Here is a 12,452-nt window from a genome sequence, read left to right as displayed (position 1 = left end):
ATTATTTATAGGCTCTAGTTTTAGTAGTAGTAGTAGTTATTGGCCTCAATCTCATTTAACTAAATACTAAATTTTAGATCTAAGACTTCAGACTTAATAAACTTAATATCACTCTTAAAACTAAAGGTCTTAAGTTAAGCCTTAAGCATTAATTTTCATTAAATTGTCAAAATTTTAATTTTTGATCTAGAATAATCGCATTAATCTGTTTATATTTCGAGTCGTCCCTTTGAATCCCGGTCAGAACGTCCCCCCGGCGTGGCCTCAACCAATCGGCGGCATGTTGCAATGATTTAAATATAAACTCAAAATAATAATATAAACATATTTCTTTAATTGTCAGGTGGACCTTACATTATGCACCAGCCAGCAAATGTCACTAAGTACGATGGCCAGAAAGTGGATTTCCCCTGTGTTTCTGAAGCCTACCACAACACTATCATCTACAATTGGTACAAAGACACAGTGGATGTCCGTACACTGGATGGGTTCAAAGCTAAAAGAATCAGGTGGGTGCACATCACAGGGTTGATCTCTACTTCACTAGCCCCATGGACTGTCCTGTTCAAAAAGGGAACTTTACTTTTTAAGTACAGGTTTAGGATGTGCTATAGATTGTTTTAAAAATTGTTTTTAGTCAGAATAAAATTATTTCTGACTACATTTATTTAATGTAAATCATATTTAGTTTATACATTTAGATAGGCTTGTCCGTATTCAGCTTTCCTTACAGCTTTTTATAGCCCATTCCTTTACTCTTAAATAAAATCTTCAATAGACCCCCGAGATATAATGTAAACAAACACAAAGCTGACACTGAAATTGATCTGCTGATAACTTGAATGTTTACAGTATCACAGAGGATGGCACCCTTCACTTTGATCCTGCCGTCAAAGGGGACAGGGGCTGGTACACTTGCAGACCCAGCAATGGACTTGGTCATGATGAAGCATCGGCGTACCTAAACATTATTTGTAAGTTTGCTCTAAGTCATCAGAGTCACTGAATCTGTTATAGATTTTTTTTCTATAGCGTAGGTGTTCAACATATTTAAATATTATTTGTAAGTTTGCACTAAACCATCAGAATAACCAAATCAGTGTTTAATTTATTCACATCTTAGGTGTTCAACAAATCTAAGTATCATTTGTAGGCACTTTTGACTTAGGCTGAGGGTTTTCATTTTAAAAAAAAAAGATCCAACATAGTTCCAACAAACTATAAATGTTTTAGTCTAACTTTGAGTTGAAAAATCATATATTCTTATTACAAAAAAGTCACCTTAAAGTTGGACTAAGCAGTGAAGCTCATATCAAAATGGCCTCTTTAGTCTAAAAAGTGACTGTGTTTTAAGGAAGCATTCTCATATCAGACCATTCTAAATTCTATTATCTTGTCAGGGTCTGCAATCTGTATAATTCTTATAATAATGTACAATTAAAAATTCTGTCTGTGATATTTTTTTCCCTTTATTATGCTAAGTTGACATTATTTTGTTCAAATGTTACAACCAGAAAGTTAAACTGAGAAATGTATTTCCTCTACTGTACATGTGATATGCATCCTTGTATTTCAGATAAGCCAGAAGTGCAAAAAATGCCATCCCAGATAACATGGGCTAAAGGCTACCTTCAGCAGATAGATTGCCCTGTAGATTCAAACCCACCGCTTTCTAAGGTGGACTGGGTGAAAGATTCCTCTGTGGTCAAAGGCACAGGGCGCTTTGACATCCTGGGTAATGGTACCCTGCTGGTGAGATATTGGAACTTTTAACACTTCTGGTTTTACTTTAAAAGATTTGTTTGACAGTGGCAACATTATTTACTGTTTTTTTTTGTTGAGTATGATGAAATTATTAAGTTGTTGTTGTGTACTTAAATAGAACTCAGGGTCTGACTATCACTTGTAGTAATATCTTCTATTTGTACGTATATATACTTCAAAGTTTAATACATATTTTATATATATATATATATATATATATATATATATATATATATATATATATATATATATATATATATATATATATATATATATATATAATTTATGATAAACTTTGAAGTGTATATATATATATATATATATATATATATATATATATATATATATATATATATATATATATATATACAACTTTTATTCTTTTTAAACCATTAGATGTTGTTATCTCAAAACTAAAGAGTTGAGTAATATAAGTGAAATTAGCTTTCTCTGACATTAAGGTCAGCATGGGAGATGAAGCAAAGTTAAGGTTTCTCTGTCCTAGTTATGGCAAACTATAATGCATGTTTGCCCATGACTATGCTGAATATCATCTCAATTTCTAGTCAGTTATTACAAACACTGAAGATCTGTTTCAGCCCAAGGGGTCAGCTTGGCAAAGTCGGTAAAGCTTATGGTTACTAAACCGAAAAGTCTTGAGTTCGAACCCTCGGGCAGATGAGGCTCGTTAGATGGGGACAGCCACTCTTCTAGGAGAGACAACTCCAAAATCAAACAACTGCTGCCTTGTAGTTTGTTCTTGGTTGGACAAAGGCTATGGAAGCAAATCCAAAAAGAAAAGCAGGCTGAAATGGAAGTCTATGGCCTCAATGGCGCATAACCAGTTGACACATATACTTAATTGTGTTGGAGGGGATCCTTTCCAACATTAAAATTCAGAACGAAGAAGAGCTTTCAGCTCAAAATGTTGTATTTAGAATTGTTGTTATTTGTCTCAAACACTAAGTCCCATAATTTGTCTTAATTTCTGCCATTCAAAAATCTAAACAGCTAATAAACAAGTTTAAAAATTTTGTTACATTTTTTTTGCAGGTGAGTAATGTTACAGATGGAGATGGAGGTAACTACCAATGCACACCCTATAATTCCATGGGGAATGGTCTCCCTTCATCAAGAGTTCTGGTTGTAGTCAAAGGTGAGTAACAGAGTAGATAGTTGCTATCATGTTTTTTAAACAGTGAAAAACATTTATTACATATTCAAGTTCAAAAGTTCCAGGAAAGTCTACAATTTCTTTCCTCAAAAGATTTAATTAAATTTATTATGGTTAAAGTTTTCAAGTAGTTTTTTTTATTCAAGTGACAGCCGTTAAAATTGTAATTGTAGCTTTATACAGTTATTTCACATAATTAAAATAAAAATTTTCTTTTGTTTTCATTTTTTCTCTAAAAAATTTGTTTTTAATAAATGAATTTTGAGTTTTAAACAAAAAATTTTTGTCCTTTGAAGTAGCATGTTTAGATGAGTTAGTAGTTTTTGCATGTTATCATTTTCTACTTCCTTTTTCATGTTTTTGCTTGATTCACTCAAATGTAGTGATTTGTTTCTATGACTGTAACAACATCTTTGATTCACCAATTTTTTACAGTAGTAGCAGCCACTTCGTTATCTGCACATTATGTTGTCTGTCTCTAAAAGTTATATAAAGTTTTTATTTTTTTGCCTCGTCTTTGAGATCGTAGTATGCTGGTGCTGCTTTCAAGCATTGTTTCCTTCTATACATAGTATGTGTTGTCGCAAAAAAAAAAAACAACAAAAAAAACACACAGAACTGTATCTGCTGATTTTTAATTTGTTTTTTAAAGGTTAGACAAAGTGGCTTTATTAGGTGCGTACAATGTTTAGCGCTCACTGCGAAAGTGCTGTCTTCCGGGGGAAAATTTTACTTTTTAAAAATGCAATAGGAATCAAGAACCCTCTTTCACAGCAATATGTAGTTTTTGAATCTGAGTAATCTTCTCATTTCTTAGAAAAGTTCATCCTAACCTGTATGACATTCATTCTGCCTTATTAAAATTCATCCTGTCTGTGATAGTCATCTCTGAACTTTGATTTTGACACATTATTTTACATTATGTACGGTCATATACCCTCTTCTTTAGTTACTTTTATGCATTCATTGCAATTCTTTTTGAATAACCTATGCTGATGATGGCAAATAATGTTATTTTGTATTTAAATGACATGGAATATGACTTTTTTTCTATTTGCTTTCTTTACATGGCACAGAAAAACCAGGTGAGAGACAATTATGGTTTTAGATTTAATACAAATTTGTGCAGTAAAATTGACAGAAATTTAAAACTACCTTTCTAGATTTGGTTCAATGATATTAAAAAAAAAAAGTGTCTAGGGAAATAGTATATTAAGTAGTAAATAAATTTGAATGTGAAACTGTATTTGTTAAAGTGAGATGTAAAGATAATAGTTTCCACAGTAATGAGTGTGTTTTATTCTGTTATTTCAGACCCCCCAGAGTTCACTAAAGAACCTATGCCGCAATATATCAGAAATATTGGAGATTCAGTGGTTATGGAATGTGAAGCCTTTGGTAATCCATCAGTTTCTGTAGTTTGGACTAAGGTATGAATTCGACAGTCAGTGCTAAGTGTTATTTATTTAATTCGCATAATACTTAACCAATGGAGATAACATTTGGACAGTCACAACATCATTTTCCATACATGGAATAACTTTTTGGACAAAAATCCTGAGGTTGTGTTGAAAGGGGTTACAGGCTTTTGAGAAACCGAAAGTAGGATAAGTGCCACTTCGGATGTCCAAAAATTGCTGAAAGGTTGAAACATAATTACAAATTTGATATAATGCTCTTTTGCTAAGGCAAAACTTTTCTGTGTCACTTGCCCGTAAAGATCTTGATGTCAAACTTATCTGGTTTGGTCTTTGTAAGACAGAACACCTTAATTAAAATTTAACCTTGTGTTCCTGTTTCCCGTTCTTAAAATGGCGAGTTGTTAGCGTATAAATATTTTTGTTGAATAGCAAGCGTCAAATTTATGTCAGTTGTGAAGTCACTTTTAATGTCCAAAACATGATCCCAAAATTTCAAGAAGAGTTCAACAGTTCAACTTATACTGGACCAAAATTATCAGAATATTGTCCCTTGATTTTCCAGTTATTTTAGCAGTCATAAGTAGAAATTTAAAACTTCATGTATTTGTTCAAGTTTTATTTTTACCTCTTCATTTTGTCACTGTGTTTTGTCACCCTTGACATATTTAAAAAGGGTAGTAATTTTTTGGCAGCCTATAACTCATAATATATAAACATGTGGTTTTCGTGCCCTTGTAATAGACTGTATAGATGAGTTATATACGATAACCCAATGCGCAACACTAAACAGTGTGCTCAGGGCTGTGCATAATGCCAACCACCCTATCCCTTATATGCAAAGGTCACAAAAAGTAGTGAACTCTACTTCTCCTGTCCCATGTTTACTATACTATACTATTATATATATGTATATATATATATATATATATATATATATATATATATATATATATATATATATATATACATATATATATATAAACCGATGTGTTTCAGGTAAATGGCATGCTTATAAATAATGAACGAGTGACAATGACAGAGAAATACCTAGAAATAAGGAATTTAACAAAAGAGGATCATGGGACATATGAATGCAAAGCCATCAACACAATAGCTTCTAGAGTTAAGGTCACAGAGCTTAGGATTGATAGTAAGTTTATTACTGTTTTAGGGAGAAACAGAATCTGACAGTGGTGTCCATAGGTGCAAGGTTTCAATCCTCATTAGCCAGGAGCTAGCTTTGTTGTTTTATGTTTTTTTGTAACATGGAAATTCCAGTAAGCTCTGGAGCATGCATACAATTAGTTGGAATGTATTACGGGGGCTTGTCATTAACCATAGTATGCCTTGCTTTATATATAACATTAATTAACCTGGGTTCTGCTGTATAAAGCAGTAGGGTTGGAAATTTATCATGCGTTGTAAGAAGTAGGGGTTGTGTTAAAATGCATGGTTTGAAATTAAAATGAATCTTCAAATATTTTTTTGTTTTTCAGATACAACTCCGTACGCACCGTTTAATGTGACAGTGATACCCAGTGTTTTCAATGTGACAATAACATGGCAGCCAGCATATGATGGGGGAACACTTCAATCATACACTCTGTGGTAATCAATGCTGACACTACTTGTTGATGCATAATAGAACATAGATACAGCATTGGAGCAACATGTTTTTACAAGACAGAATTCATGCAAAACACAATGACGTGACTTAGTCCCCTTTGCTCTTTATGGAACATAGGGTCTCCACCTTCTTCTTTTCTTCTTCTTGGTTCTTGATTATTAGTGCTGAAGGGGATCGAGATTTATCTGCCAGTGGGTTTGAACTCGAGACTGTTCGAATGTATCAACCATGAGCTTTTTGCCGACTCGACCACGCCTCCAACACAATTAAGCGTTACGTGTCAACTGGTTATGCGCCATTGAGGCCATTGACTCCGATTTCATCCTGCTTTTCTTTTTGGATTTGCTTCCATATCCTTTGTCCAACCAAGAACAAGCTACAAGGCAGCAGTTGTTTAATTTTGGAGTTGTCTCTCCACCATTTCCTTCCATTTCTTCCGATCCCTTGCTATTAATTTTACCGTCTCCCATCCCTGTTGGCTTCAGTTCTTCGAGAAGACTCCACCTCCAGGTCTGTCTTGGGCGCCTCTCTTCCGCATTCCCTGGGGTTCCACTCAAACGCTTGGCGTGCAACATTTGGGTGAGACTTTCGCAGTGTGTGACCCACCCAGCGCCACTTCCTCCTTATTTGCACAGTCATAGGCTCCTGTCTTGCTTTTCTCCATAATTCTATGTTCGGCACTTTGTCCTGCCACCTCAATTTTAAAAGCTGTTTTAGTCATGTTCATGAAGGTCTGACTGTTACAATACATAATTGATAAAACTCATTCTTACAACACGCGGATCCAAAACAACATTCATATATCACAGCCTTGTTGCAACACATTACGAAACAACATTTGTATATCACAACACATTGATACAATAGAACAATGAAACATCACATACGACACCTTGTATCACTATATCAATGCAACACATATTGTTTCTGTCGGCAAAATAAATGTTCAAACATCACATTAATACTTGCCAATTCAATACATTTTAAAACTAGCAAAGTTTGTAGAAGATAAAAATAAAATTCAATACTTTTTTAAACCTACAAAGTTTGTAGAATATAATGATGCAATTAAGTAGGCCTACTTATCTTAAACTAGCTTAGTTTGTAGGCCTATAAGATAAAAATAAAATTTTAAACTTTTTATTTAAACCTATTGAAATTTATATATACATAGATTTAAATATTTCCACAGGTTTCGGCAGGTGAATCACAATGACTGGCAAAAAATGGACATGCCAGGCACTTCAGCAACTGTCTTTTCTTTGTATGGTCTACACCCAAATGCAGAATATGAGTTTAAAATATTGTCCTACAATAAATGGGGCAATGGATCTTTCAGTGATGTAGTTAGACAGAAAACATTGGGTAAATTTTTCTTGAATCTTTATGAAAAGGGGCTGGCTACCTTTGAGTTTAAAAATTTGACTAATGTTTTGGCTTTGAAAAAATAACCCTTTATTTTTTTAGCAGGAATTAAGTTAGAATGATCTAGAACTGAAGGTTTTCGCATAATTTAACACGAATATTCACCTTTTTATTTTTAGAATAGTATTTACTGATTTAAAAGAAAAATTTCTTATTTACTGTCCATAAAATATTATGTCGGCTGCTTACTTACACATTCTTTCTAACATTGGATGAACACAATCATATGTACTACTCTGAACTGACTCATTTGTTTCTTGGAATACTGTTCTTAATAAATCTTTGTTGGTTTCAAATTTGGTTGGTTTTAAATTTCAACAATTTTGGTCTCACATCTAATCTATATATTCCCTTTAGGTTCTTGAACATTTTCAGAGTTAACTTTTTGCCTCTTTAACTGTGTAGCTAAACAAAAAAAAAATAGTGATCTCTTATAAGCGAAGCTTCCTCAGTTGTTAGTACCTAGACATTCTCTATAGCTGCGCTGTAGTCCACTGTCCTGGCTAGTACTTTGTGTTAGAGAAGTCAGTGTTGCTGAATTATATGTGTAGTTGCTGGATATTTGCAGCGTGCTGTGATCAGAAACTTGTGTTGCTGATAATTAGTTTCTAAAGGTTGTGTTTATTTGTTTGATTTGGGTTGGCTGCTAGGCTATATTTGATCATCCAACCTGAAAATTCGTTTAATTTTTAAAAGTTTTACTACAATGAACAACAAAATATAATCAAACATAAAATTTGAAAATTCAAAAAAATATTGATATTTTATGTTTTGTCTTAGAAAATTGCACATTTTCTCTTTGTCCTTAATATTTCTACATGTTTTGTGTGTAACTTTTTGTTCTCTAGTATTTTTGTTAGTAGTCTTTCAGATTTCTTGCTATTGCAGTTTTTTTTTTAAAAAATGCAGATATTTTTAATATGTGCATGAGACAATAAATTATTTGTCCATATGATGCACAGCTTGCTTTACAGTTTAAAGCACTAGAGTTTGCCTAAACTATTGTTTCTTCATTTGTGTATACACATTTTCTTAAATTAATAATCAATTTTCACAGTATCACTAAATATTGTGTAAACTAAAGCACACTGCATTTTTGAATATTTTTTTTTATCTCATATTGAAGAATGTTAAAAAAGATTTGAATTTCTTTCTGCTGTTCTGGGGAGTGTTTCTTCTGTATTGATTTGGTGTTTTCTTATATGCGTTGAATGTTCACACAATTTTCTTCTTGACTTCCATCACTTGATTTGTATGGCCAAAACAGGTTTGTCTGAACCGGGCAGTCCAAGCAACCGCGACAACATCACACCGGGTACAATTTGCATTTAGACTCCCCCAACATTACGACAATTTTTTTTTAGTTCAACCTCCCATCATATCATTTTTATCTGCATTTGGTTCAAGCTAATTTGTGTTTTAGTTGAGCTCAGTTTAATGTTAATTACAAATTTATAAACCTAGCAGTAGTTTTTGAAGTCCTTTTCTCTTTCTACAAAAAATAAAAACAAGTATTTATTAATATAGTGTGTCACATTAGCGCAATATTTGTTGCTGATTATCAATTGTAATTTAGTAATAGTGTTCAAAACCTTATTAAGCATTGCTGAAAATTTAAGTCAAACTTGGTGATGTCTTCTTATCAGAAGCACTCCACACTTTTGCCTATATGTATGTTTAAGATATTTTGTAGAGCATATATTAAAAACTTAATTTCGGCAACATTCTTTTAGTTTTGGCTGAGCTACAAATTATAAACACTAGCAATAATAAAGGTTAAGTATAAAACTGAGCTCATTGTCACATTAGCTTAAGTTTTTAAAAGTTGATGTCATTTTTTTGAATGGCCAGGTTTATAGGAATATTTTTTTTTACAGTTACCCCCCCTCTTATTTTTTTTTGCCTGCAATATAATTTATTTAGGAGTGGGTGGTTGAGTATAAATTACGTGTCGCATTAATCAAATGCAGTTCAAACCAGCATGTTTCTTGATTGAGTTGTGTCACTGGATGAATTCATCAGTTTTATTTGGCTATGATTTTTTACTGCACATCTTGTGTATAGGGTTTAAAAAATTGATATTTCCCTGTGTTGATTGTTGCATGTGGTCGATGTTTCCCATCTTGCTGTAGTATTTGTTTAGAAAATTATTCTGCCATTATTTTTTTTTTTGCTTTATTCAGGATTTAGATAGTTCCAAAAAAAATATGAGTTCAGGATCACACTGTGATCTTGTAATATTTTGAGATTTATTTATGGTAATTTAAAAATGTATACATGAGTAAGTATGGTGAAGTTTGTTCTAATAAATCTATTAAGTTTATATATATGTTGATTAATTTTTAATAAGGGCTATTACACATACTTTTCTTTAAAATAGTTATTTTTAAACTTGAGCTCTTTATTTATATTAATAAACAAAATACTTTTCGTACTGTTTGCATCAAATACATCTCCACTTCACTATCCCTTGTCTAGGATTCTTATTTCTTCAAATAAGTACTCCAAACTGATTTTTTAAACCAATCATGCACCAATGGTTTATGTTTTAATGTGTAGTACTAATTATTCTAAGGATGTGGATACCGAATTTATATCTGTAGGACTATTAGGAAAAAAGTTGTGTGATTTTGAAGTCAGACATTTTTTTTTACCTTTTTTCTGTCAAATGAGGTGCCAAATTTACAACCCCTTATCTTTAAAACTATAAATTATATAATGGTCATTTACCTTAATTCTGATAATAGCATATACAGACTAAACACCCATTTTTTTAACATGCTGTTTATTTGCAACATGTATATTTATTGTCTCAAAATTGACACTGTCATTTTTACACACAATCTTAAGGGAGGTAAAAAAAACACAAAAATCATCAAGTTTTAAAAAATCGCAGAAAATCAAACAGCTAACTGATTGATGTAATTAAACCATCTCAACAAAGCTTAAATTGAGTAGAATATCAAAATGGAGAACTTAAGCTTTAATTATCGATCACAAAATTACAGTTTCAATGAGCAAACCACTGGGGGTAAAAAAAAAAATTTCACCACTGGCGAAAATTTACAAAAAATTAAGTCACCAAAATGCTCTCACAAATGTCAAACAAAGTACTATAACCACCCTAGATCAAATTGAGATTATTCTTAGGGCTCTAGATCTCAAAAACGGTCATAGTATTACACAAAAATGACTGACCATGAAGTCAATTTTTTTTTCCGAAACTCAAAAGATTAAATAGAGATCAGTACATAAGATATGGACCTATTATGATCAAACAAACAAAACTGAGCATACTATTAATATGTATCAGTAAAATCAGCATGTTAACCTTAACTCTGCTTCAGAAAACTTGGCAGCTGATCAAAAGTTTTTCGAAACAGGTTAGCCGCAATGATGTTTATGCATTTGGCAACGTGCAGATACACCTATATCTGCCATTAAACTAATCACTATTTGCCTTACAGCATGTGAATAGCAGTTCTTTATGGGAACTATAATGGCAGCTGGCTTTTCACAGTCGCATGATTTATTTGCATTTAATAATAATAATGTTGCCTCTGCCTTTAGCTGGTAAAATGTTAGCTGTCCTTTTAATTCTGAAACTTTGTTATACATTGCCAACATGCACCAGTTCATCCATAGACCTTTTTCAGTACACTTTTCACTTTTAAAATGATTAGTCTTTTGCTGTTTGACTCCATGATAGACCTTTTTGCAGTACACTTTTCACTTTTAAAATGAGTAGTCTTTTGCTGTTTGATATCTGCATATTCTTTTAGCCGTTTGTTTCATAAATGTTCATAATATTTATTTTTCAAATGTAACTTACTATTACAACTAATAGTTTTCAAAAGTTTATAATGTTAAGTATAGCAGTAAAACAAGGTTAATGTGGTAGATATCTTCAAGGTAGATCTTGCATTTGCTAAGATTGCATTTCTTATATCATAAATACTGGTAGCATTTCGCGTCTGGCTCAGCAGTTGCTTATTAAAAAAATTTTCCCCCACTCTTATTTTTACATGTTATATGTTTAATAAATATTTCGGTCTTTAAATATAGGCCAACTGTAAAAATTTTGAACAGTTTTTATATAGCATGTTCTATGCATGTTTACAAAAGGCGCCCTATTCACAGAATGAACTAAATTTATTTTTTCAGCGCACCCTTTTTGTGTTACATGTCAGCTTTTGTTATAGTACTGACTATGTGATCAAGCTTGAATGTTTTTAGAATTAACCTTTTCATAATTAATTGTTAAAGAATCTTGAATGATCATGTTTTTTTTTTTTTTTTTTTTAAATTTATTTAAATATACTGCGAAACTCTTTATTCTACAAAAGCTATTTCAAAAATATACTTTTATTATTTTTTCCCTCTTTTTTTAAAACAAAATTTTTTTTTTGACGTCACATTGCTACTATAAAAATAAATGTTATTGAAAATTGACAAAATAAATGTTATCGAAAATTGAGACTGACAAGTGAGTACAATAAAGAGTTAAATCACAGTATTGTTGGATAAATTTGGACGTAATAACAAATGGATAACAATTTTTCTATTGGCAGATTACGACCCTCTTGCTGCCCTTAGTTTGCCACGAGACCAGAATGGGGACATCTACTACCCCGAGGTGGTTGAGAATAGAGGTACGATGTGGTATGGGTAATGGCGCTGACAGTGTGGTAGTGGTATGGGTAGTGGCGCTGAGAGTGTGGGTAGTGGCGCTGACAGTGTGGGTAGTGGTGCTGACAGTGTAGCAAGTGGTATGGAAAATAGCACTGACAGTATGGGTAGTGGCACTGACAGTATGGCTAGTGGCACTGACAGTATGGGTAGTGACACTGACACCTTAGTTATGACTGTTGCAAAATCTCTGAGGGTAATATTTAGTGGTACTGACACTTGAAGTTGAGTCTAGTGTTACCAAATCAATAAATGCAGTAAGTGGCAATAGTACCTAGGTAAAGTTAGTGAATTGTTAAATGTAAGAGGTGGCTTTGGTAGTGGCATTAACAGTGTTGCTGTCTTGGTAGAG

At 32.5% G+C, this 12,452-nt stretch overlaps 1 protein-coding gene across 8 annotated transcripts in view; it reads left to right on the top strand.

The window, feature by feature from the left end:
* The window catches only part of LOC131929766 (uncharacterized), a 49,715-nt gene that overhangs the window by 23,733 nt on the left and 13,530 nt on the right, over positions 1-12,452 (top strand). For 6 of the 8 annotated variants that reach the window (XM_059286127.1, XM_059286124.1, XM_059286125.1 and 3 more), the window contains 10 exons: positions 344-509; positions 853-974; positions 1,577-1,752; positions 2,818-2,920; positions 4,253-4,368; positions 5,356-5,509; positions 5,856-5,967; positions 7,179-7,351; positions 8,679-8,726; positions 11,983-12,063. In XM_059286127.1, coding sequence (XP_059142110.1) covers positions 344-509; positions 853-974; positions 1,577-1,752; positions 2,818-2,920; positions 4,253-4,368; positions 5,356-5,509; positions 5,856-5,967; positions 7,179-7,351; positions 8,679-8,726; positions 11,983-12,063 — 1,251 coding nt within the window. The remainder of the gene's footprint in view (positions 1-343; positions 510-852; positions 975-1,576; positions 1,753-2,817; positions 2,921-4,252; positions 4,369-5,355; positions 5,510-5,855; positions 5,968-7,178; positions 7,352-8,678; positions 8,727-11,982; positions 12,064-12,452) is intronic. The other 2 variants (XM_059286128.1, XM_059286132.1) reach the window with 2 other exon arrangements.

Source organism: Physella acuta, unplaced genomic scaffold (assembly GCF_028476545.2).
Source record: "Physella acuta isolate Inbredline_101_S28 unplaced genomic scaffold, ASM2847654v3 ptg001672l, whole genome shotgun sequence".
Taxonomy (NCBI): domain Eukaryota; kingdom Metazoa; phylum Mollusca; class Gastropoda; family Physidae; genus Physella; species Physella acuta.
Note: the sequence above shows the minus strand (reverse complement) of the source record. Positions and strands in the feature narration are given on the sequence as shown.